This window comes from Corvus kubaryi, unplaced genomic scaffold (assembly GCF_017639235.1).
Source record: "Corvus kubaryi isolate FWS band 111438036 unplaced genomic scaffold, C.kubaryi_AGA036_p1.0 65329, whole genome shotgun sequence".
Classification (NCBI taxonomy): domain Eukaryota; kingdom Metazoa; phylum Chordata; class Aves; order Passeriformes; family Corvidae; genus Corvus; species Corvus kubaryi.
In genome coordinates, this window is record NW_024581924.1 from 119,384 (window position 1) to 147,269 (window position 27,886).

At 37.3% G+C, this 27,886-nt stretch overlaps 1 protein-coding gene and 1 non-coding gene across 4 annotated transcripts in view; both read right to left on the reverse strand.

The window, feature by feature from the left end:
* The window catches only part of LOC121673295 (mRNA-capping enzyme), a 172,197-nt gene that overhangs the window by 94,508 nt on the left and 49,803 nt on the right, over nucleotides 1–27,886 (reverse strand). For all 3 annotated transcript variants that reach the window (XM_042046489.1, XM_042046488.1, XM_042046490.1), the window contains exons 10-11: nucleotides 27,775–27,846; nucleotides 12,565–12,729 (exon numbers count right to left, since the gene is read on the reverse strand). In XM_042046489.1, the coding sequence (XP_041902423.1) occupies nucleotides 12,565–12,729; nucleotides 27,775–27,846 (237 nt within the window). The remainder of the gene's footprint in view (nucleotides 1–12,564; nucleotides 12,730–27,774; nucleotides 27,847–27,886) is intronic.
* TRNAK-CUU lies at nucleotides 22,311–22,383 on the reverse strand. The gene has a single exon. It is a non-coding gene; the product is annotated as a tRNA-Lys (tRNA).

Genomic DNA, 27,886 nt, shown 5'->3' on the forward strand with positions numbered 1-27,886 from the left:
GAATGACATCAGAAATCCCACAGAATGATTATGTTAAGATCAGTTAAAATAATGCAAAAATAGTTTTCATCCCAACTACCACATTTCCCAAAAATAAATCAAACTGTATCAGGCAATGATGGAGCCATCAACCAAACTACTAACATTCTAAACTCCAGCTTTCAAACATTACATTTTGAAAAGGAGGCCTCCTGGAAAAGAATTAAGCATGCGTGTTGTGGGGTATAAGCTTCCTTTCAGACAATACATGGGCCGCTGTGCAATGCTTGAAAATATTATCAAAGGTAGCTTAATGTCAAGTGAGGGAAGCTGGTCCTCTAAGCTATGGCTATGGTCTCTGCTCCCTCCTCCTCACCAAAATCTTTCCAGTTTCCCCTGTCCTGCAGCATCATGTCTTCTTTGGTTTGTTGGGTGTCTAAAAGCAAGAGAAGGTATCAAGAACAGAACAGCTGCTTTCAGTCTCAAAGCAAAAAAGCATCGAATAGCATGTAACTATGCCATAGAGGGGAAATTTTTCATATATTATTTAAAAATAAAACCCAGAATCTCAAACTTTCCACAAATGGAAGTTGGCTAGTTCACATTTTAACAGAAATAGAGCCCAAAACAAAGTGTTAAGAGAAGTTTTGATTTTGGTTCACTGACTGAATTACTGAAAATATGTGGTAAAACTTTCAAAACAATCTTTAGTGACTTTGGGGAATTCATGGTTTTGGGAACTAAAGGGAGCACACACCTTCTGAAATATAGATTAAAAAAAGGAAAAAGCCAAAAACAAACACATGAAACTCAATCCATGCAGACTTTTATCTTTTTCACATTCAGGATACCAATGATCTCATCTAATATTGCATCGCAAGTAAAACAGCTGATCTAAACAAACGTAGTGTAAATTAACAATCTGGGAGCAGATGGGAGAGGATCAAAACCACACCTCTGGCAGTTCTACTGCTTCCTACCCTCCCTGCTCCAAACCAGACATAGCCTGGATCACCATTTCAGACTAACTTTCAGACAGCTATGAGGATGAAACCGTCTCCTCACATGCATATTTAAGTTCCTCTTCAAGTGATATGCTCAACTGCCAAGTAATTTATTTGGAAAACTGTGCAATCTCAAATTACAGCATGCTGTGATGGAGAACCACAATCTTCATTAAGCTGTCCAATGAAGTACTGCCTGTGCAATTAAAAAATTAATGCCTATTTCTCAGCAATATTTTTCTTCCTTCAACTTTTCTTCCTTGTTCCTCTTTTTAGACTCTGACCAAGACATCTCCTAGAGGTTTTTTTTAAGAAACAAGGTTCACATATCAAACATTTCACAAGGAAGCAGATGCAACTCTTTAAATATTTCAATGTCTCCTCAAAAGATATCCCACAGATACCATTTTTTAAATCAACTGAAACCATCCCATTTAGACTAGACAGAATATTCCAGAAGGGCCACAGCAGCAAGAAAAAATGCACTGCCTGTTCTCTTCCACAGGAGTCTCCTTGCAAGGAGATCTCTGGATACATGAGTACTTGCCAAAGTATTTGACCAGCCAATGCCTCATTACAACTGGCTGCTTGCCTCAAAGTGGCTCCTTCCAAGTACCTCTGAAGGTCCTGAAATCACGGCCAATGGTCTCAGGGGTGTGACTTAACACATGGTCATAAAATAAAGATTTCTGCTTCAATGTTAGCATTTATTTCCCTCACAAAACCAAAAGTGATCTCTCATTTATAGGATTTCATGTTTTGCTACAAATGACCTATAAAACTGTTGAAAAGCAGATTTTCGATAATTTAACAAGACCTGGTTTCCTCTGCATGAGTCTCATTTTGAAATCAAAATATGATATGCTACCTTACATCAAATAAATGAGTAAGAACAGTATCAGCTGAAGTGTATCTGCATCAGGGTAAAGTCCAAGTCTATAATGCATTCTCCTCCATTATTCATTGTCTTTAGCTATACTTATCTTACCAGCAACAAAAGGCAAGAAAGAAAACACACCATAGTAACTGAGAATACAGCCAGAAAACCACAGCTTATACTAAATATTCTTAAGTTAATATGCTACAAAAAATCACAAAGTTACAAAATATTTCCTGACCCATGCCAATAATCTACAATATGCATAAAGGAAAAGTAGGATCAAAAACTGTAGAAAATACATTAAAAACTGAGCTCTCTAAGAAGTAATTGCTTAAAGAAGTTTCCTATGCTAATTAGGAGCCAACACATATTGAAGATAACTGCTCCATTTTTAGTAAACCAGTGAAATTTTCTACTTTGCCCTAACTGCATAAGGAACACAAAGTATAAACTTCTCACTTGCTCATTACTTAAAAAGAAATTTCATGGTTTTTGGCTGTAAAATCAGGGCTGTAAAACTGTATGAAAATCCTTTAAAAAAATTCATGCTCAAAGCTCAAATCCTAGCTTTCATACAGCCATCCACTCAAGATGCTAATTCTAGACAAAAACAGAGAAAAGCTGCAAACATTATTTTGTCTGTATGAATAGGTACATCTTGAAAGCACTTGATGTCAACCAGTAACTCAGTAACTAAGCAAAAAGAGTAAAACTAAACTCCAAAGGTTCACCTGTTTAACAAAATCACCACTATTTTGAACTGTATAATCTCTGGCAACAGCTGAATCATATGGTGATGAAAAATATACCAAATGACTGTGTAAAGACACCTGGGAAATTTTTCAGTTGATAAAATTTAAAAAATATACTTTTTATAAAATATTATTTTATGGAAAGCCTTTCAATTTGTTAATTTACTAGATGCTCTGAAATCAATCATACTGAAAGACTAAAAATAAGCTCTTTACCAAGTTAATCATACAGAACATTTTGGCCCAAAAGATATGAAAAAACACCTAATTATGGCAATAGATTTGTTCCCTATAAGAATGAAGCAGATAATGGCAGTATTGTGACACCAGTGTTCACTAATATGATCAAGAGACTAATTATTATCCATGAATCATTTGTAGCATTCAAAACTTGATTAATGTCAGGTCAAGTTTAGCATGTGATAGGTTTTATTAGTAATGCTCAGCTATCCCACAGCCTGTCAATGTACACGAGTGCCATCTGTTAGGTGTGGGAATAGCCAACAGCCACAACAAAAACACATCGGCTACAACTGGTCACTGAAGTACGTTTTAAGAATTCCATAAGGAGTACCCTAATAATTTTAAAGACACTAGACCAGAATCCACCACAAAAGACCTGCTAAAGATAGGAAACTTGTAGCCCAAAAAAGTGAGCATGCAAGGCATATTTTTCTCATTTGGAAGTTCAGTCAAAGGTGTGTTTAATAATAATGAATACCTCACAGACTGACCAGTTTCCAGCAACAAATACTCTTTTGCAAGAGGAATATGCATAGCTTCCTCTCTACACTCCTCCATGGATCTTTAGCAAGCATTCCTGTATTGAATACAGAATATACTGCTTTACCCATCGCTCATGCTATTCAAATACATATGGTCCTATTGGCTCATCTAGCAAAACACTGTTAGAGGATGCTAAATATGAAATTCATGTTCCACAAAAAAACATTCACTGACAGCCTTCCATTTATTCTAATTACAGATAATGGCAAGAAGAAATTTTTTTGTGGAAGGCTCACTTTCTAGTATTTCCCAGCATTTTGCAGGTGGTCAGCTTTACCAGGGGTCACCTCTCCCTTGTACAGCCCATTATAGCAAGACAGGACTGGGCACTTCCACTGAACCTCCACAAGCTCTGCACTAGTAACAGTGTGAGCGGCAATGCTGAAATAACATGAAGTGGCAACAGACAGGTGCATGCACACAGAGGAAGGAAGGTGACCTAATTCGACCTAATTCTGGGTTTGCTCGGCAACTACATACTCTCCTCTGGTCTACAACTAGTTAGAAACTCAGCAGGAGCATTGACAGAAACATTTATTTACCTCATAGCTACAACAGCCCTCTCAGATGTATTATAAACATGTTCTCATTTGATGGCCCTCTTGCATACCAAGTGGATGAAGATGAAAGGATGCAGATCTCAGCTGCCACTGGCATCTGTAGTACTTAAGTATGTACTTCTGTACTTAAGCTCCAAGTATTCTGTTTGTGAAAACTGTGATGTGCAGGCTCCCAGACTCCTTGATGTCTTGATGTAAAAGTCAAATATGCTGAACACTTGACGCTGGTAGGCAGGCCACATTTTATATATAAAAACAATATAATTCCAAGAACTACAACTACTGTAGAGCATCTTCCTCAACCCTTTGCCCATATAAGTTCACAGCCAGTGACGGACTGGGGCCCAAACTACTAGTGACTGGTCATTAGCATTCTAACTAATGACATCACTCTTCCTTATCTTTTAGAACAGCAATTCTGCAGGAAAGTCTTCACTGGAGTCCATATATTCTTTCCAGAAGAGGAAGGCAATAGAAGTTCCAGGTTATAGTCATGTGATAGCAAATGAGCAGCACCTCCAAGCAAGAAAGCCGAAGAGAGTAATCCCTTCCATCTGTAACTTGCTTTGTGTCAGATGCACCTCCTTGGAAAAAACCAAGTTATTCCACACACTGGACTTTAAGAGCTTTCCCAGTTCCTACTGGAACTGCTGCCAGCTTCACAAGGGAGTTTTACAGTCTACTTTTTTCATAGAGAACTTAAGAGAAATCATATATTTCATCTCCTGAAAGCTACTACCGATCTAAAAGATGCAAAGAAAAGCCACTTCCAGATATATGAATAGCTGGAAGTCACTGTAGTGTGTGATGGGATGCAACCTCAGATTTTAAGAAAGTCGAAGAACCGCACTAGCTTGATTTCACTACCCAGCCACATGGGAAATGAAAGCTATTGTGAACAAGAGTAAAATACACTGTGATGGTGGCAGGGAATCAAGTCTGATGGTTCTAACTTTTTTTTTAATATCTTTTTGGCTTTGCAGGTAATTCATTAACAGCACTCCTCAAATATGCTAATAACACTAGCTGTATGACATATTTTTAATTATTTGGAGACATTTTAGAAAAACCTAGAGCATGCTACAGTAAGAGCCCCACTGAGCTATCACCCATGTGCTGGTTCTGAGTGAATAACTCCAAAGGTCACATACCTAATATATTCAAAACAATACCCAAGAATAACTCAAGCACTATGTGTGTTAATGCTTAATTTGACAGCACATCTGCATTCTTGAATTCAAAATAAGCATGAGGCATTTCTCACTGTCAATCTCTTCTCAAAAATACAATTGAGAAACTGACATCAATTAACTACAATGTTTTCAAATGCTTTTTTCAAATAAGAGAAATAAGCTGCTTCAAGAAACTTTAATTGACTTTTGTGATAGCTTCAAAATCATGATGAGAGGAACACGGACTCCTCGAAGCTTTGCGGGAATGACCCTGCCCAAACAGCAATATTTCATATTTTTTCCTGATGAAGAAACAGCAATCTATTTCATAGCTTGACCATTTCATTTACTGTGCTCTTCACAGTTCTCCGTTTCAAACTACAAGGTGCCTTCATTTATTTTCTTTTAGACATTGGGATGTTACCCACATAACTCTCCTATGCTCCCCGAGCCGGCAGAACACACCCACCTGAGGTAACAGTCTTGCTGGAGCTGGAGGAGGTTTAATAGGTTCCACTAGCCAATGATTTGATTTATTTACAAATTATCTGCAATCTATGACATTCCTGAATGGATGAAAGATGCTCAGTAAAGTCTGTAATGTCTTCAACTGAGCAAGGCTCTCATCACACTGATGCTTGCAAACTCCCTAATACTCTGGATTTGACCAAATACTACATTCAATATGTTCTTCTGATGTCAAAAAAAAGAATGGCACTGGGCTGAGTACAAAGGGGCCAAGTACATTTTAATTTGTTCTCTGAATGATCTTCCACTGTTACATACGTGATAGGGTTTAATTCAGCCCCTGTGTAAAGTGTAACAACATAATCCGGTCTCTGGTTGTCAAAAATATGGATAGCTGTTTTAATTAAATCAGATAATTGAGGATTTTGTTTTATTAAGCATTTCTAATAAGACTTGTCAACAAAGACAAAACTGTATATACAATAATTCAATTAGACATAAAACTGATATACAAGAATATAAAGTCTTCATACATTTACTGTTACAATTTCTGATTCAAACTCGGCTAATATTTTGTACTAGGCCCGAAGCAGTCATTTTAATACCAAAATTAAGGTTTATGTTCTGGATGTTTAAAAAAAAGCTAATTCTTCTGCTATACAATGGCACTTGAGGGCTTTATTTCCTACAAAGCTGAAATTAAAACTGTAAAGCCATAACAGTAAAATGTTAATATTTTATTGTTTCTTTATTTTCAAGATTAATTTTATACAAGGTCTGGTTTGGGGTTTTTTTCTCAAAATTGGGCATATCACAAGAAAAGAAACAGCTACCAGCAATGTCCTATAATCTTGCACCATAATAAATTGCTTTAAATTTCACCCCCATCTTTACCATTTTCTTTGTGCTTTTATTCATTTTATCCAAATTAAGCGCATGTCTCTTGAACATCATTCCAATACGAGAAGGCTGATGGCTTCCCTGTGGAGCTGCATTGCCAGAAGGCAGTTTGGAAAGTGACAGGCTGTGAAGTGGCACAATGGACAATATTAAACAGTTGCCCCTCAATTAATGAGTGGAGTGACCCACTTAGTCACCACAGCTGAGTCTTCTAACTAATTCAGAAGATATCAAATATACAATTCAATTGCCCATACTGGCATACCAACTGGTAATTAGGTCCAAACAGATTTGCATTTCCCTGGTTTGGTAATACACCATAAAACTGAAAGAAGAAATCACTGTTAAAGACACTTTTCCTACTTAGAAAGGTGTATAGTATTTCCACTGCACAAAATACAGAAAAAATAACTTACAAAAATGTTAGAATGTTCAAATCTGTTGTTAAAATGTTAAAAGCTAAACTGAATATGTACTGTCCTGATGTTTAAAATTACAGTGTGCACCAAGCAGAACACTCCATCCATATGCCTTTATTTTTCCACTAGTTCCATTGCTATCTTTCTCACACTAGAGTTTGACAAGTCAGAATTTAATTACATATTCCACATCTGAATTATTCTACATTAATTTAATTTGTACCACTAGCAATATCTAACATGGGCCACAAGCTATGAAAATAATCCTTCTTGGAAATACTCAAGACTGTTTTAACTTTAGTAGATCATTTTCTGAAAAATGTGAAATGTAACTAATGTGTGAATAATTTCTTAAAAGAAAAGAAAAAAAACTTCTTTCCTAACCAAAATTCTACTGTGCTGTAATATTATACTTGACCTTCAACATCACAAATAGTAATAATCAAAAGCAAGTAGCCTGATCCTCTCTTGTTTACTCCAGGAAATGACAGAGATTCTTGTTCGTGAATAGGTCTCCTTAAGTGACTCCAGCAAAGCAAGGAAGCTGAGAAGTTAGCCACAGCTGAGTCAGTGTTTTTCCTAACATGAGAGAAAACCTTTTGGTGTAACCCAAATCCAAGCAAGTAGCTGCTGCTTCCCTGCCCCACAGAAAGGAAAAGGAACACTCAGAGGCAGCCGGACACCCCACCAGCACTGGCCTACAAAGCCTCTGCCACCCTCAACCTCCCACTGACAGAAATTATGTTTACCAAATAATATTCACATCGCTATAGTGCTGCATGAAATAACTCCAGTTCAAGCACTGAAGTTCAAGTGGCAGTAACCTACATTCAGCTCAAGACCTGCAGTATAGTTACCTATTTCATCTTTACAATTTACAAAGCTTCCACTTGGGCTGATTGGCTGTACCTACCTCTACAATTCATATGGTAAAATAACTTTGAACAATCAGGCTGAAGTCCTACATGCTGGGATATAAGACAGCTGCCAAGTGAAGATTTTGAATTTTAGTATAAGCATAAGGTAACATCTTTCCAGCTTCTTATTCACTGTTTGTTTACTAGGTTCCTCAGGTAAATGATTAGTTGTGTTTAGAGGAAGAAAAGCATGCCAAAAAGATTTAACTGAAGGTAACATCACCAATAACAAGCATCTAAGGGTGGAATAAGGCAATATTGCTTTTACACCATTAAACTTTTCATTCTTGCAGAGATGGAACAGGACAAAGTGAGGAATTTAAGAAATAAAGAAATAAAAGCATACAGAAGCAAAATGGTAGAGGGGAGATGGGTTAGAAAACAATTAAAAGGTGATGAGATGACAAATAGGCCAAAACCCTGGAATGGAACAGATGGAGTGAGGAATATGATGTAGGCCAGACACCGAAGAATGGCTGCCAACTCTAGGTCAGGAAATGCAGGACTGAAAGGTGAGCCAATTAAGCTACTCCTGAAGGCATAGAAAAGCAAAACAAAAATAAAAATGGAGGAAACAAGTCTTCTTGGCAATAAAAAACCTCCAGATGGTAACATTCCCTCTCCACTGAGATGTGGAATTCAAGATCTTCAATAAATAAACAGATTATTTGACACTTCTGCTTCTGCCATTGTTGCCATGCAATTCTTCTGTCTTCTGTCGCACGACTGCAAAGCTTCTCCACATGTTGTCTGTAGGCAACTTGGAGATACAAGACAGGGCTTTGTCATTTTCAGTCAGTTTTGGTTAACAACTCTCTTGGCAGACAGATGAACAATGTCTGCATATCAGGGTTCACTCTTCAAGGCATGCAAACACTATCTTACAGCTGCCTCAGCTGCCTGCAAAATACCCACATCAACATGTCAAGCAAGGTGTGCACTTACACAGTCTCCTGCATCATCAGAGATCCACAGCCACTTAATTTTCCAAAGCGAACCATCTCAACAGGAGCTATACCTTTACTGGCATAAATGCTAGACATTCCACCTCTCCTAACAACAACAAAAGCAGTTTTAAAAAGTAAAAATAAAAATCCAAGTGTCAAATGAACCAGGAGAACAAAGTAAGTCACCTGTCAGTTCACAGATTTGACTGAAAACTTTTAAGAAGATCCTAGACCATTTAATCTTCTAGCAGAGATTACCTTCTTTCTAATCCCTCTAGGACAAGCTGTCATTTTAAAACCAGATAATAGTCTAAGAACTGACAAGTCATTGACATACAGCATGCTAACATTTGAAAAAGGTTGTTCATTTGACCTGTATCATTGTTTAACCTTTAGCCCTATTGTTCCATTGAGAGTGATGGGCACAATTCTCCACGGGACCACAGACTGCACAGAAAGGAACTTTTTCCTGCTCTTACTAGACAGAATTTTCATTAGACAATGGGCTTTAGGGATGACATCCAGACTAAGACTGTTCACACAAACAAGCCTTGCAAGAGAACTATGAGTTGGTTTAAGCAAGGAAAGTCAAGAGTTGGACCATTTCCAATAATGTAATTATTTCTATGCACCTGTACTTCCTGTTCAAGATAATGAAATCAATGTCTTGTTGAAAAGCCTATAAATAAAAGGCTAAGGTTCAAAGGCTAAGTGTATGAAGCATTTAAAGCACTAACCTATAATTCAACTTCTTCCACTGACAGCTACTATCCTCACACAAAGGGTGGGAGAACTGGCAGATTTGACCATATCATCTTCTGGAGTTCTGATGCAAACCAGTAAATGCAAAGAAAGCAAGCTATGCAAGAAGTGACCAATTATGCAAGTATAATGACAAACACCAAAAAATCAACTTTGCTCAAAATGTCTAAGAGAACCTGGAAGTTACATTAAAAGGAAAAATCTATCTAGAATACATGTGTTTCCAGCTAACACTAGAAGAGTAATCTGTGTTTAATTGATTATAGAGGAAAAAAATTTTAGTGATACTGTCTTCTCCGTCAATATCAGAGTTCAACAAGGCAACATTTTTAGAGACTGAGAATACACAACCTGCTCCCCAGTGATTGTCCCTTTCTTTTCTTTGTCTTACCATTAAAACCCAGTCTTACAAAAAATAAAGGCCATTCAAACATCATAAAATAACAATGAAGGCAACATTATAGACGACACAGCCCTTATTTCCAACATCCAAAACCAAATCTCAAGACACAACTACAAATGCTGCCATACTTTATAATTGCACTTTAAAAGTGCATTTCATTTCACAGTAAATTGATTTTCAGATTAGAAAAAAAAATAGTCAGTACCTAACTCTGGTATTAAAGTTCCAAATCCATAATTCTAAGAACAATTTCATTATTGGATGCATTATATAACATAGCACAAAGTTTACTGCTGTTTCAAGTAATTACTTCCACTTTTTCACTGAAAATAACTAAGTCTACATGGAAACCACCCATTTTTTCCAGTATAATTAAAAGTTTTAGCCACTTTTTCTGCTATTAAATATAGTGCTGAGACTCCTGGCCTATTGAGTAATCTTCCTACAGTCCACACAATCTAGCACACATTTACTGATACATTATTGTTGATAAAAAGAATGGAATAGAATGTCTTATATCATAGAAAGGAATGATGGAGGGAGGCCGTGAAGAAAAAGGTCTACAGTATTCCCTTCTGTAAGGTTCAAACTGCATCCTGAGAACGTTTCAAAAATTGAAGCTTCTCAAAACAAAAATAAGATGTGATGAAGTACACTTGATGACTTTCTTGATCCCAAGCAAAATCCAGCTACACTTAAACAAAAACAAAACAAACAAACAAACAGAAAACCTGCAAAACATACTCCAAAAATTTTGATGAAACTCATTCTGAGCAGGTATGGGTTTTCCACTTTTTCAGTCTTGAATATGGTGGTGCAATCAGAGATCCTTCTCATCTGTGGCCAAAGATGGCTACCTCCACTGATCTTTGAAAACAACAAACCTTGGGGGTGACTTGATAAGCCATATCTTCTCTCAGTGACATACACTGGGAAGAAAGTAGGGAAGAAACACAGTCTTAGAAAAACCACAGGTTTTCTGAGACCACTCAAGGGTGTAAATCTTTAAAGATCTTGTCATGGTTTAATCCCAGCCAGCAATTAAGCACCACAAAGCTGCTCATTCTAGTCAAGAAAGGAAGGATTCTGTTAGATCCTTCCTAAAGATCAAAGGATCCAACTCTTCCTGGAAAAGAAGAACCAAAAAAAATGCCTATCTAAACATAAGGAGAAGATCTACCTAAGAAGGTCCCACTTGTCATCCTTTAGCATCCATTCAGCAGCACCTGTGTCTGGAGAGATACTGATGGATATGAGCACCTGTCTCTGGAGGGACTGATTGAGAGGATAGAAGGAACTCCTTGTCTTCCTGCAGACCTTGCTGTACTGTACATAGAGCTGGAAAACCCTCTCAAGACATTCATCATTGATGCAAGAGGAAGTCTGTTTGCATTTTCAGCTATGCTGATGAAGTATTCATCACTACGTTTGTTGCTATAGTTGCAGAGGTGACTGAATAAAAATAGGATAAAGATCCTTTGGGCAAAACAGTATTATTTTTAAATAGTCTTTTTTCAGAACAGGGTAATACTTCAAAACAACAGTCTATTCTGACCATACATAATGAAAAATTCACAAAGTTATGATGAATATGAAAATGCAACCCCTTTTTCATCACCCTGAGGAAGTGTTACAGGAATCACACTCATCAAGTTCACAGAAGTAATGAAATGAAAAAGATATTTTAAGGTAAGTAAGAGCAACAATAATTGTTAGTCTATATATTGATCTTTTGAGAATATATTTTTATAAACCCTATTCTTTTGAGCAGATACAGATTTGCAATCTATTTTGAACCAATAATTATTTCTCTTAAGTGTTTACCAATATTGCCTTAGATAAAACTCCATATCAATACTGGTACTGCTACCTAAAACTCCTTACAGTTATCATAGGGCATACAAACAATTCTTAAATATTGACATAAAACTTCTTACTTATTGAAAACAATGATCAGATTTCAAGCCTCCTAAAAGGCTTTCTGTTTTAAGAGTACAAAGAACATATTTCTCTAAGTAAGAGTGATTTAAGTAATGACCAAAAAAAACCCTATAATGTACATTGTACAAAAAGAAAGATGGGTAACCTAAACTCTAAAATGAAGAAGGCTTCAGAGTCTGTCATGATTGACATTTAAAACACCTACCTCAAACCAACCAAAAAAAAAATCCCAAAGAAAAAAAAAATCAAAAGAAGCCACACCAAACCCAAATATCCCAATAAATTAAAAGTGTATAGACATTCTTTCCTCAAAGATGTTTTTAAGGTGGTGGTAACACATTAGGGTGAAAAATTTTTGACTGAACTGCATTTGAAACACAATCATCCCAAATGCAGATTTCAACGTCCTAAAAGTTTAACCTGGTACTTCAGATTTATTGATATCTTCAAAGGCTGTTTTCTAAAAGCCTGAGATAAGTAATAAAACCAAAAAAACCCACTTTTCAGAATATCCCAAGCTGGTAATCACCCCACAACCACTGCTGAACACTTGGTTAGCAGAGGAACTCACTGGAAGACACAACAAAAATGCTGAGGGAAAACCTATACCTACCACTGTTTTGCTGCCTCCAGTACCACAACATAAAAAACTGTTTTACTGTAATCAAGCTTACCTTTCTGGAAGTGTAGATGTCAAAAAATGGTTTGTTTCGAACACCGAACGGTTCCTGTGCTTTGTCAATGAGACCACTTTTCATCTTTTCATGTCGTGGAAATATAATCTCTTTCTCTATGCATGCAAGTCGAACATTAAAATCACAGTCTCCAACAGGCTGTCCCTGCCAAGTTACAAAAATCAGTATTAAAATCAAACACCAAATTATTTGAGCCATCTAAGTTTGCCTAACACAATATTTAGAATCCTACAGATACATAAAAGTATTATCAAATAACTAATTTTTTCCCAAACGTGTGGCTTTCAAGTATCTGTCTCAAGCTATAAGAAGCTTAATTAAATCAAAGTTCACAGAAAGCTAGAAACCTGTAATATGCATTCAGGCACATGTGAATTAACTATCTAAATACCTTTAAAGTTAAGTAAAATAATTTAAAGATTCCCTAATTATGGCTTTTATATGGCAGCTACATACTTCTCCACATAGCTTTCGTCTGAAGTCATTTAGCTCATTTTGTTTAGAATACTTTTCATGATGAAGCAACAATGAGATTTACACATTTAAGTGAACTCTTTGCTCCGAGTGCAGTATATTGATGCCTTGAAAGAAACATTAATTAATGTTCATTTTTCTGTCACAGAAAAGAGAAAAATAGGTGCAGTTGGAAAATGTGCCAATAAACAATGGCTACAAAAGCCTGCAAGATATTTGACAGCTCAGTCACAAAAAGGCAGTAAAACCCTTCACTAAGCCTCAGCAGCATACCCTGACCTTTCAAGATCTGAAATAAAACAGCAGCTTTACATTGCTCTTTATACACTTGGTGCATTGCACCAGATCAGTATGAGCATTCAAAATGCACATTTGTCAGATTAGTAATGGCTTGTAATGGAGTTTATTATATTTTGAGCATTAGATAGTGAGGGAAACATGCTATGTATATCACTAGAACAAAACAAGCAACTGTCAACTAATAAATTCAAAAGCTCGTTTCAATTGGAGGTGTCAGTTTCACAGCAATGAGACACAAAACTCATAGATTTGCATTGTTAGAAGCATGATACAGCACTGAAAGTTGTTTACATGAGATCATCCCTCATTTTGCCACCCCATTCACACAAGAAAATAATTTTCAAAACCCATTCCTTTCATGGCCTACAGAACAAGCTCACAGAGCCTTGGCTTGCAAACCAGAATTCTTTGAAAATTGAAAGCAGTGAGCAAAGAAAACTGGGAAGACATGAGACTCAAATCATCAATGGCAGCAGTATAGCTGAGCAGGAGAACCGGCTACCAGGTATTTCCTATACTAAATGCAGCTAGAAGGAAAAAAGCACTGCTCCAACATGCATCAGAGAGGATATGAACTGGTCAACTGGGAAGAATGCCAAAAAAATAAATGGCAAAATGACATTCTGATGAGGCATACAAAGGTAAGAAAGTAAGTAGTATCTTAAGAGGTATCTCAATTAGGAAAAAAACAGAGTACCAATTTTAGACCAACATGAATTTGATCAATTCCTTCCAAAATCATATTGGCTTTCACCAAAATCTTTGGCATTGCATGCTCCCAAAGGGCCATTAAGTTTGTCTTGTATTTCTTTGCTAGCATTAGATCCTACTAGGCCTCTATCAAAAGTCCTCAGCTGTTCATGGCAACAGCCTTAAGAATTATGCATTGCTCCCATACCACATGTAATTCATAACCACTTTCTTTCAGGACTCTGCTTCCAGTCTATGTAAGAACAGGCAGCACAGCCACCATCACTCTGTAGGGAAGCACATCTTGTGCAAAGCCTGTGGCAGACACCATGGGTGAAATGTCTCCTAATCTCTGTTCAGTGATCCATGCTCGTGAAGAAGAAAGCTCAGCTCACTGTTACTGTTGCCTTCAGTGTAATCTTCCTTTCAAATATGAAGGTGTTATTAGTAAAAAGCCATTCAAATAAAAGGAAAATTAGGATTATGGAAAATTCCAAGGGGCAGGAGAGTGGTTCACTCTTTATTCATTTCTCACAGGATACAGATGTGTGATCTACAGATTTTTAAGTGCCACAGACAAAATGCTGGAAAATCAATCAATCTTTTACTTTCTACTACTTTCCTTCCTTTCTTTCTCATCCCATGTATAGCATACTTGAGTACTCATCTATACAGTGACAGAGTTTGTCCTGGTTTGTACATGTAATTAAAACACAGACAACACATCTCAATCCCTGTAACAACTGACTGAAGAACTAATTTAAGAATTCTTTCCTGGGAAATGTGTATATATTTTTTTTTATTACTTCAAAGAACCCCATAATTCTCTAGGTACATTTCAGCAAGATCTAGTGCACATGCTCTTTCCTATAGTACCTTTTCCACTCAGCCGTATTTTATTAGTAGGTCTGAAAGAGCAAATTAACTAATTAATATTTCATACATTTGAGCTTCCAATAAGCAGTAAGGTTATTTAGAAAGCTTTTTTATAATGACTCATTCAAAAAATCGTTTCGTACAGTGATTTAAATTTATTTCCATCCCTTAACAGTTAAATTAAAAGCTGAGGCAACTTCATATGCACCATAAACCAGCTGAATCACTTTCTTTTCCTTTAAATATTCCTTTCACTTTTCTCATCTACTTGGAACTAATTATTTCCTGCAGTTCTGCCAATCATATATTTCTATTTTAAAGCTTGTTAAGCAGAAGGGTATATTACAAGTAGATTCCATCAAAAAAAGGTCAAAGCTAGGTTGACATAAGATTATATGAGACAGGAAAACAGACAATGCTGCCAAGCTGCTTCTTCATCAGACTAGTAAACTAAGAAGTCAAAGAGTATTTCATTCTCACAAAAGCACAGGCCATTAGCAATAAGAAAATTAGTACATCATTGAATTTAACTCAAGGACATACTGAATAAAAGCAATATTGGAGGAGAGTGGCTCTTTCTTTGTTATTAGACATTTCCCATAATTACAAAAAATGTTCTAATACACAAGGCATTTATCCCAGACATATCCAAAATCTTCAAGTGATAAAATTCTAGTTTTTAGCAAATAAGTAGGAGGGTAATGTAGGCTGCAATAAATAATTCAGAGACCTTGACAAAACCAGAAGAGATTTAGTGTATAAAGCACATATTTAAAAGTTGTCAAAACCCAAGACATTGATGCACGTTTACTCTAAACCCAGGCATTAAGTAATAGCATGTTTTTAGGCAATATAGATGTTTTATTAATCTAAGCATTCAGATGATTAAGATTGTATTCCAATATGTAGGTTTTCACCTGTCTGAGAGGATGAGGGTCACTACTGCTTGGCAGCATAGTTACTGAAGTACATTACATGATAATTCCTGTTCTAGACATTTTTAACCTAAAATATGTGTGTTAGCAAAGGGTAAAACAAAATTAACAAGTAGCATGTATCTCCTACCTATGCTAGAAAGTTACACTTGCCTCTCACTGTAAATAAAATGTATCCTAAAGCAATACATCATTTAGACAAGCCCTAAGAGAAGAGTCATCTGTTGAATCAACACCTCTTCCTTGAGCAGCTGAGTTTTCTTCACCTGTTGAAACTGTGCATTGCACTAAGGTCACAGCACGGAGTGGGCTTGCAAAGTATGGTTCTGATGTTAAAACATCCTCCACACAACTTCAAAACATAAGATGAAATTTCTACTGCACTTTGAAACCCACCCAGGAGTCAAAACTTCTAAATTTAAACTTGGGCTATTTCAAATTAACTCCTCAACAAGTCACATAAGAACCACAAAAAGAAATACATGTTTAAAAACACTAAAAAACAGGGTCTGCAGCTCATTTAATATCCATTGTCTTGAGCAGTTGGGGGAGAGCAATTTACTTATTGAATGGAGATTAAAAAAGGGGAAGAAAAAAAAGGAAAAGAAAAAAAGAAAATTAAAAAATGCTACCACCAAAGAAAATCCACCCACCCAACAAAACCACAGTCCCTCTAACGATGCTCCAAATACATGCCAAGAGACTGAATTTGGACAAGTGTCAGGCTGTGCTCCCGCCCTCCACCCCGTTCCCAGTGACCTCATTGTTGAAGTCACAACTTCATGCTGCAGCTGGTAACTCAAATCCCAGGTCATTACATGCAGGAAGATGGCAGGAGTTGCTGAGATAGGGATAAGAGGATAATGTGATTTCTGCTGCACATCCTGCATGTCTCTCCACAAGGAGAAAGGTATCCCTGAGGACCTACTATCACCCTCCACGTTTAAGTTTCCCTTCCCCTGTGTCTCTAAAGTTACCTTGTGGCTGCAGGTCAGCAAATTCCATAAGCCTTACATGGAAAGTCCTTTACCCAGATGGATGCAGTGAATACACCATGCTGTATAGGTGCTAAATTCCATAAAAGTACTTAATCTTTGACTTTGGTATTTATGTGGTTTTTCCCCCAATGCAGCTACAGTTAAAAGAAAAATAATGCCTGGGCCTCTGCATACAGCTGATAAACCAGCATGGTCCAGGATAAACTGAGAATATTTATTCTTTTCCTCCACGAGGCAGGCTGAAGCCTACCCACCAGCAAAGCATGCTCCATTTGCTTCTTCAGAGCAGTACCTGAGACATGAATAATTCAGCACACGCACAGAGATGTACGTTCCATGCACATCTTCACTTACTGAGCCAGAGTGGAACATATGTCACAACTGTCTTAGCTTTAATGATTTTGAGAGAAGAATAAAGAATAAGCTCAGCCTGATATTCTACCCTGTGTTTAACGTTATTATTGACAATTCAAGACACCCACAGCTGACATCTGCATTTCCAATGAAAGCCCATTATTAGTTCTCCCAACTTCTGAAGGCCACGCAGTCTAACATTTTGCATTTAATATTAATGATCTGGCACATATTTCTTCTGACCATCGTTTTATAGATGCTGCTCTTTTTCTATACATAGCTTTATATAAAAGCAATCTAAAGGTGCTGTTTCAGTTTCCAAATAAGATTATTACTACATTCAATCACCTAAAAGGTTTTTTTCATTTCCTATGAAGTTTTCTTTTTAAAGCAGGATTAAAAATAAGGTATCAGAGAAATGAAAAGTTTTATAGAATTATGACCCTTAAGTTCTACATTTCTAAAAAGCAAAAGGCATGAAGATCAATATAATCTAAAAATTAAATTTAAAATTTTGGAGGTTTTCTAACTTTCATCACATATATGACAATGGCAAGGAATTCAGCAGTTTCAAAAGGTTTCTAAAATTTATCTTACCATCAATGAGGTACAGCATGTGAAATATTGTTTCAATTGTAACAATACAACCAGTGTGCTGCAGGAACATAATTACTATTTATATGTTGTTGTTTTGTACAATGGCATATCGCTCTGATTTGTTTTTCACAGAACAAAAATGGTTTGAAGAATCAGACCTATTAAAAAGATTGCTTGAGACATATATGAAAGTACTGGTATTTCCTTAAAAAATAATCACTAAAAATAAATTTTAAAATGTACAAAGGAAAGAAGTTAGTAGCCAATGGATAACACCAAGGTCTAACAGAACATACACATATAGCTCCATAGGGTTTGTTCATTTGTAAACATATGTCACAACTGAACAACTTGAACAAATCAGCAGGACTGTTGAAACTGTGACTAAACAGATACGATCAAAACAAAAAAAGTAGTTTGCACTCCAAACGTTGCTCCCTTCCTTGCTCTTCTGGGATTACTCAAAATTTTAAACAAATTGACAATAAAAACCATAAAACTCTGTAATTGCAACTGAATGATAAATTTGCACCACCAGTGTAACAGTAACATATACAAAGCAGAATATTTACAATCGCTTGAAGTGACTCATTCTCATCACCAACACAGGGCAATAAAGAGGCAGAATTATGGAAACAGGCATCTAGCACAGATGAACACCTAAGCCCTCTGTTTTGAAAACAAAGCTCCAGTTAGGCACTGAAAGCTTAGCAGCTGCTGTTTTCGGAGAACAGACAACTCAGTCAAATTCATTGACTGAACGTACAGTGACTTCATTTAGAAATCCTTCTGAGCCCTCAAAAACAGAACTCAATAAGGGGATTTTACTGGGACGTAAATTATTAAAACGAAAAGGAATCCTGTTCCATCTAGACTGGTTGCCTCCCCTCAGGTAATCTGAGTAGATGAACTTCCCACTTCAATTACAGAAGAAAAAGTCATAGTTCTAATAAACCCTAATTATAAAACAGATGTGTCATTAACACCATGGGGTATTTACACACAAAAAAGATTGCAAATGGGAATACAAGTTTTAATAATTTATCTTACACTGAATTTAGGCTATCTTCAAAGTCAAACACAGGATTTTACTGCTTCAGTTTTTTCTAATTATTTTTCCTAGAGCTTGTGTTGCATGTGGTATGGAGGCATTCTTACCTTAATTGCAACAGATACTAGGTGGTCCAGTCAATATTTTCTCTTTCTACTTCTACTCTCCTCACACTCTTCCTTTCTATCAGCCATTCACAATGACTCTTCATAGGAATAGCTATTGCTGGGTTTTCACACAACTGTCTTTATGATAAAGAATTATCACTCCAGTGAATTAAAGAACCGTGGGAAAATTCCTTCATCTTGAAAACATTATTCAAGCCATTTCATACTTGAAAAGATTGTGATACTGGTGTTTTTAGAATATAAATCACTTCATGGTATTTAAAATAAGACTGTCTAGTACAGATAGTATGAAGTCTCATAAAAACTAGAAAAGAGAGGGGAAGAAAAAGTAGTATCAGCACTTATTCACAACTACTATCTTAGAAAAGGAACCACCTACATTGCCTAAACCATGACAGAACTAAAAATTAAGTATCAGCTTGTAACACCTGAAGACTTGTAAGCATCCATCATTTCAGTACACAATCTGTCTTTAGATATCTAGTTCATTGTCTACATGGTTAGCTTATGAGTAAGAAATACTGATAAATGTAATACTCATTTCAAAAGTGGTATTTTTTCTTCATATTTATTTTAAATAAGAGAAATATTCTAGAAAGGATAAAAATACAGCCTCCATATTCTCTCCGAGACCATAACAGTCAGTCAGGCTATTCAAACATGTTAGAATCACAGAATGGTCTGGGTTTGAAGGGACCTTAGAGATCATCCAGTTCCAACCCCCTGCCATGGGCAGGGACACTTTTCACTAGACCAGGTTGCTCAAAGCCCCATCCAACCTGGCCTTGAACATTTCTAGGGATGGGGCATCCACAGCTTCTCTGGGCAAGCTGCTCCAGTGCCTCACCAAGCTCACAGTGAAGAATTTCTTCCTACTATCTCATCTAAACCTGCCTGCTTCCAGTTTAAAGCCATTCCCCATTGTTCTATCACTACAGGCCCTTGTGAAAAGTCCCTCTCCCAATCTCTTATAAGTTCCCTTCAGGTACTGGAAGGCTGCAGTAATGTATCCCCTAAGATTTCTCTTTTCCAGATTGAATAATCCCAATTCTCTCCCAGTTAGGCATGGAAAAGAAAATTCCATAGTGAGGTCCTGCTTTCAACCTTGATAAAAACAACCCCGAAACATATAGTTATTATAATTGCTACATCCTTCTGGTTAACTTTGATTATTTCTTTTTGTTTAGTTCTTTTCCCCTAGAAACAGGAAAAAGATGTGAAGAGACAAGGGAGAAAGCTGAAAAAATGAAATATTATCGCTAGATTAATTGTAGAAAAGGAGTAATTAAAACTAAGTTAGGGAAATAAGACATTACAACATTTGAAAACTCTCACTGCTTCCATATGACCTTCCCCCCAATACTCTCTTCTGCCTATAGATTTTTGTTTTGAAATACACTGGACAACAAGCCCTGTTTAAGACTTCACTGCCAGTACTTAGAAAACTGGACCTGATAATGCAACTGGAAAACCTGCTCCACTGTAAATCACACCTTCCACTTCAGCTGTGATTACTGCCATATTTTTGAGAGATCTGAATATTTTCTTGAGACAGAAGCTGGATTTAAGTCCACTTGGCAGTTCCTATGGGAATGACAGTCATAAACTGTGAGCTGAAGGAGAGAGTTTTTCTATTTAATCATAAGTTCCTATAATGTAACAAGAAGATTAAAAGATACTGCAGATAAAAAGTGAGGGTTTTTAAAGACTAAAATCATGAGAGGCAGAAAATTGTTTAACAAAGATACTGAGAAAAGCTCTTTAAGGAGACTCCCTAAGAACAAAAAAAATTGTTTGTGGACTTTATTCTGCAAATTGTATTTTCAGTTTGAAGTATCTCAGTTTTTTTCATTTACAACCCAACTTAAACTTTGTATTTTTTTATAGCAAGTTTCATGGTTTGCTGAAAAAGCATGACATCAGGGTAAGGAAGTAAGATAAAACCTACAGACACAAACATCTGAAAAATACAAAGGATTTAGTATCATGGTAACTTCTAAAACTACTCTTGGAGAACTACTTGTCCGGTACCTCTCTCCCAGGAGCAACACTTTGTGTCTCTTCCACTGACAATTACGCTAGTGATAATTTGCCATTAAAAAAGTTTCTGCTGAGACATGCTTCATGTTAAGGTATAAAAACATTCATATTTTGAGAATTAAACAGGGCATGACAAAATTTAATTAACTCCCTTTTGCTTTTATATAATACTCTATTAAGCATTCTTTATTTTGGAAAATTTGGAAAACAAACCACCTTCACTGTGATCCATAGTGCCCCCTGGGTTGGGAAAACGAGGATCAAAGTCAGAGATGTAAGGGAAAGAAAGAAATCAATGGATTTTTTCACACAATGTAACCAGCAAGTTAAACAGTCATGCTTCCAACTATTTATAACACTAGAGAATGCTCCCCAACAACAAGCAGCTTGTTAGATAAAAAATAAGAGCACGAAAACAGCAAAGACATCCTGGTCAGCATGTACTAATTATCACTCTTCAACAATAATTTACTTTTTGCATGCATCATAGCAAAGGAGATCTTTTTTAAAAAGGGATGGAAAAATGAACAGAAATGCTACTTTTCAGTTGCTGTGCACTTGAATGAAACAGAAGGAGTAACAGTAAAGAAAGCACAAGGTAGCTGTCTGAGAGTTTACCACAGAGGTAAGAAGATTTTCAAATTGTGCTGCTCAGACATACAAGTCAGGTTTTTAATGACGGATTGTGGGAGTGTGTTCAGTCCGGGTCTCCCCCTTGGGTTTCGTGTTACTGCACCATCCCAGTTTATACCCTCCTGGTTTCGTGCTCATAACCCTCCTTTCTCTATTTGTCTCCTCCCAGACCCCTGCCAATGGCTCCGGCACCCCTCCCAAGCTTCTAGAAAGTTCTGGCAGGGGCGTCGAGTGATTGGCCTTGGGGGGAGGATCCCTCCCTTCCTTTCCCAAGATAGGTTCCCTTGTGTGTCCCTCATCCCGCAGACCCGTCCTTCTCCTTCCTTGATTCGATGCCGTTGTCATCCCTCCCCTGTCGCCACCCCCCCATAAAACCCCTGGCAGGCGCGTTCAGGATTGCTCATTGCTGGACACCGTCGGGGGGGCGAGATGCCTTGTTCGGAGACACAATAAACCTTCCGGATTTCATCCACAATGGAGCCTGCCTCCTTCTTCCACCGCCTGCCTCTATTGCCGCGGTCCCGTGGAAGGACCCACGAGCCAGACCTCTGGTCTCCCGGATTCCGGAGGCTGGCCCCGCAGCCTGCTGCGTCCAGAGCTGACCGGGCAAAGTGGGAACTGCTCCAAAAAGGACGCAGAGGCAGCTTGGCGCCCAACGTGAGGCACGAACCCACGACCCTGAGATTAAGAGTCTCATGCTCTACCGACTGAGCTAGCCGGGCAAAGTGGGAACTGCTCGAAAAAGGACGCAGAGCCAATGGATAAAAGGTGATCAACAGGGAAAGGGAATAAGGCAATAAAAACTTTGAAATGACAACTAACTGTGATACATCAATCCTACTTCACAGACCCAAGAGCTTCTGCAGCATTACTTCCTTACTGTGTTGATTCTCAATCACATAAGCCACCATTTGTTGCTCTTCCTATACTGTAATGCTGCCCTTTTGGAATTTCAGGATACTGAATTGCATTACCTGGCCAGGCTGCCCTTGCTCTTAATAAACAGCACCATAAAAACTGGAGGAGGAAGGAAAAGCAAACTTAATGCACCTCTCTCAGAGTGACAGCAGAAGGCTAAGCAAGACACAGCTAAGTGGATGCTCTGTATTTCATTTACCTGACAGCCCTGAGCCATGAAGGAATGAGGTGATATATTCATATGCTGAGAACATAACATGCAGCAGGAGCACCAGTACAAGCATTTGGCTATTTGTTAGAGAAGAAATAATCAAAAGGATGCAAGAGCAAACATGCCCACAGCATCCTTATTTTCCAGAGTACTGTTAGTAACAAAAGCATTTTAAATCTGTATTTTCAGGTGATACCATTTGAAAAAGAACCTCAGAATTAAAATTAAGAGCAGAAGGGTGACTGGCAGCCAGGTGCATTTGTAAACAGAAGAGATGCAATTAAACACTTGCATCTCTGAATTGTGCCCCCAAAACTTTCACAGTACAACTTTAAGATAAGGCTAATAGGCTAGTAAGTGAGAGACAACATGGACTATGAGCCTTACATTGCTTTAAAATGAAGTTTGTAACAGAAAAGTCAGACATGGTAATATTTTACAGGGATTTAAAACAAACATTTTTCATGCATTAATTCAATGAGCACATTGGCTGTGGGCAGGATTTACGAGCAGCATATCTGTCTACCACGACAAATTTTATCTAATAGCAACAGCATTACTACGCATAATGACAAGCAAAGAAATCCTGTTCTTGACTTAATTCAATGCACAAAGTATTAGGAAATTTAATCAAAATTCTACCTCCTCTCTAAGCATTTAAATAATTATTCTTTTTCAAGCATTCAATCTATTCTTACCATTGCAATCTGGTCTTACAAAAACTTGGCTAGAGTTTAAAAATTTAAAGGCCAGGGTTAGAAAGGAAAAGGCAAGTTGTACTCATTTTCAGCATCTTTGCTAAGAATGCATTAATTAGATCCTACATCATGCCAGCGTTACTTTTTATTACTTAACTAAGGAAAAAAATAGTTGCTTACGTTTAGTGTCCATACATCTACAAGTAGCTACTGAATATTATCTAAGAAAAAGCTTCTCAAAACAAGGTCTTTCAGGAAGAGCTGTCTCCAAGATGACTGGAGAATGAAAACATATTCTTTTGTGGACTGTTTCAGATGAAAAGGGATTCGGATTTACCTGCATTTGCTTCTGGGGCTATTAGTTATTCTACTATCAGCTTCCTCTCTTATATTAGAATTATCCACCAAATTATCCACCAAATTTGCAATTGTATCTATACAGCTGCAGTTACTATAATGATGAACTCAACTACATACAGACACAAATCAAGAAGCTGAAAAGCAACATACACTGCAGGGATTTGGCACTGTACTCATTAAGACTAAAGACTGTAAGGAATGGTGGGTCCTATTAGCCTTTTATGTTCAGAGGAATATGAAAAATTCAGAGTTCTTGTGTGTGGACCTCACAAAGGTCGAAAGGCAGGCTTACTACACTAGGATACAGCTTTCTTTCTACTAATTTGATTTTAGCAGGTGAGACGAAAGCAGTGAGACAGCAATGTCATATTTTGAGTTGCTATTAATAACAATCAATGCCATGCTTCAAACTGATGAAAATTACAGTAAGAAAAATCTTTTTAAATCTCCTGAAGAATCATTTGTTTTTCTTGACACAAACATCTCTTGCAACAAAATGGGATGTGTTATAAGCTTTTAGAAACCAGATGTCACAGAAATAGTAACTAAAAGAAATAATCAAAGGATTCCATCAGCATCCTTGAAGACAGACTTTTGCAGCAACTATACATGATAAGCATCAGAATTCAATACAAAACTTACGGAAAAAGACAACCAAGATAACTGACATGTTTTTGCTTAAGAATTCAAGTTTAGGTTTCTCCCAATCACTGAAACTCAATTTTTATGTTTCCTTTCTCCTAAGACTTTCCTGTATCCTCCTAAGACTTTTCCTGTATAGAGATCTAGAGCCAAATACACACTATAGACGTCAATCAGTCTGTTCTCTTGGTTTCCTTTGTTTCTTTCTAGAATGCTGCTATAGTTTATTCCTGACATACTACAGCAAAATCAAAAAGTAAGTAACAATAAGCCTCACCAATAACAATGTGGATTAAAATCAGTAACAGGTAGTTCCTTGTCCACTCACTTTCTCTGCATTGTGAATGCAACATTTCAGAAAGAATACTCTGATAAAGCTAGAAAACTCTGCAATGCTTAGCTAGCAAAATAGGTCATGCATTTGAGAATAAGCTCAGCTAAAAATATCTTAGTTCACAAGACCTGACTAAAACGTGGTTTGCCTGAGCAAAGGCATTTATCAATGGGGTTTGAATGTGCATTTCCCCAGCTGCAAAGTCGCATCTCCAAGAGCAGAGTAAGCTGAGTCACGTGGAGGGTGAGACACAGGACATGCTGCAAATCTTGTAACTCATGAGCAAGTACTCCATCATTCACCTTCAAGACTCAACTACTTCCCAGATCAAAACAATGCCAAATTCCAGCGCAACCTCTGTTTGGGAGAGTTTTTGGAGTGGGGGGTTGTTTGGAAGGTGGGGAGGAATGTTCTGGTTTTGAACAGGACCAGTGCTTTGTGTAATTATTTTATTTGAAGATCTGCTAAAAAAATGAACAAAAAACTAACTCACACAACTTAAATAGGAACTTATTCTTTCTTGCCATTTACAAGTTATATTACATTTACCTCTCTTGGTGATAAAATTCAGTTGATCATTTCTTGCCAAGCCAAACATCCTTGGGTGCCCATTTTTATAATTAAGCTTCTAAAATTAACCTAAAAACAGCTGTGCTTTTTAATCTTTGTAGTAGGGCCATTGCTAATGACTTCTTGTAGTTAAAGCCCTGCTTGTACTCGTACTGATAACATTATCTTAATTCGTCCTTGACTTTAAAAAAGTATTACACAGTAACTAGCTCCTCTCTCTCATTCCCAGGGCACTTAAAAAACAAACAAAACCCAACAAGCTTTAAAGCACTGCTCAAAAGCAGACTTTTCCTAAACACTGACAATCCTCTGGAAACCTGCTGATCATTTTTCCTGTTTGCCAAGTGGGATTCATCATGTTAAATCTGGACACTCCACTACAAATGAGTAGTTTAAAAGTAGTTTTTAAAAAAAATTCAACCAAAATAATTATGAGTTTTGAAAAGTGTTAATTTTGCCAGTATATGCACATCCCAAACTGAATGACTGTACACTTCTTATATTACATGTTTACTTCAAAGGAAGTGTAACAGCAGTGAATGGCAGGTTAGACTCAAAAGGAGAGCAGAGACAAGGCAGGACATGAAGGTAAATAAACACAGAATCACAGGTGAAGCCACAGGTAAGAAAACGTAAAGGAAAAATGAGAACTCAGGAGTGGTTATAGAAGACTGTATTTTTCAGAAGACTATATGGAATTCTTGGTTAGGGAAAAGTCTTAATTGTAGGAGGGATCCAGGAAACTAACACCTACTTTTTAGAAAAGGTTAGAGAAAGGACATCCAGATACAGAATTAAAATGTGTTAAAAAAAAGCTTCTAGTCCTAATCTGTCTTCCCCACAAACTACTCCTTTTAAAAGCAGCTGTCCTAAGTCACAGTATGACTATGCTTCCAAGAATACCTAAATAATTTCTGGTGACTGGTGACATGCCTACACTTGCAATTCCTACTCAGACTGAGTGATTGAGCTGAGTAGTACCTTACTCAAGATTGGAAGAGTCAACTGTAGTTCAGAAAGGCTGAAATGCCCTGTGGTTTACTAATCTTGTTTTTGTCCTCTTAGGAGCACTGAAACAATAATTTTGCTTTTCCAGAAGCATTAACAGATACTAGTGTTTCCTCCATGGGCTTTTTTGACTAAATTTAACACATTGCTGTGGTTTAACCACAGTAGGTGCTAAGCCTTCCGCAGACACTCACTCGCTCCCCCTAGAATAACATGGGGGGAGAGAATCAAAAGGGTAAAAAGTGAGGAAACCCACGGTTTGGGATAAAGAGAGTTTCAAAGCTGTAGCAAAGGCTGCACATGCAAAAAAAGTCAAGTAAGGAAGTCATTCACCACTTCCCATGGGCAGGTGGGTGTTCAGCCATCCCCAGGGCAGCAGGGCTCCATCACACCTAATGATGACTTGGGAAGACAAATGCCACCACTACAAACATCCTTCTTCCCCCAGCTTTATATGCACAACATCATATGGCAAGGAACGTCCCTTTGGTCAGTTGGAGTCAGCTGTCCTGGCTGTCCCCCCTTCCCTGCTCCTTGTGCCCCCCAAGCCTACTCACTGGTGCAGTGGGGTGAGAAATGGAAAAGGGCTTGAAGCCGTGCAAGCACTGCTCAGCAATAACAAAGAACATCCCTGTGTTATCAGCACTATTCTGTGCTGATTTGCAAATCCAGAACACAGTACCATGTGAGCTACTATGAAGAAAATAACAACAAAAAAGAATCTGTAAAACACACCAGAAAGAGCCCTTTGGTGATAATCAAACCTTCACTGTATTTGAAAGCTGGTTTACAGAAAACAAGTTTCCTATTTTCAGTACTGTTTAACAGCTCTTTCCTGTGATCACAAAGACTTTACTTCTAGACTCTGTTCTCCTTTTCCACAACTTCTGCAATATATTTCCTTCATATACATTTTCCCTACAGCCTGTGCCACCAGGAGACCCTGCTGTTGAGGACTTAGCAGAGGACCAGTTGCCTGGTTTCAAACAGAAATTTGAGAAGGAGGTGACAGAGCAGCCTAACAAGTACTGTGAAGCTCTGGTAACAAATACACCAGGCTAACTCCTCCATCCCCTCTTGATTTCACTGCTTAAATAGTTCAGACGTGCTCTAGAAATGGGAAATTTTCCAGCAGTGGCTAGCAGACTGTTTCAAATGGCCATTTTTTTCTTGAGCAAGTGGGAATAAATCAACATGTATTGTAAGGCTGCTTTCAATCTAAATTCCGATGCATTGCTTGTTATCGAGATGCAAAATACCCAAACACTTTTGGTGTTTATATTTACTCTGAAGCTCTTACTTATATAAATAAGATTAAAATTGCAGTAAGAATCAATAACTAATGATAAGCAATAAAATTGAAAGTACTTACATTAAACTTAATAATGTCATATATCAAGTACCGGGGGACAACCTGTCCATTAACCTTGTCGATGATCATTTCCTTAAAAGAAAAGAGAAAGCATTGGCATTTTTTTCATAAA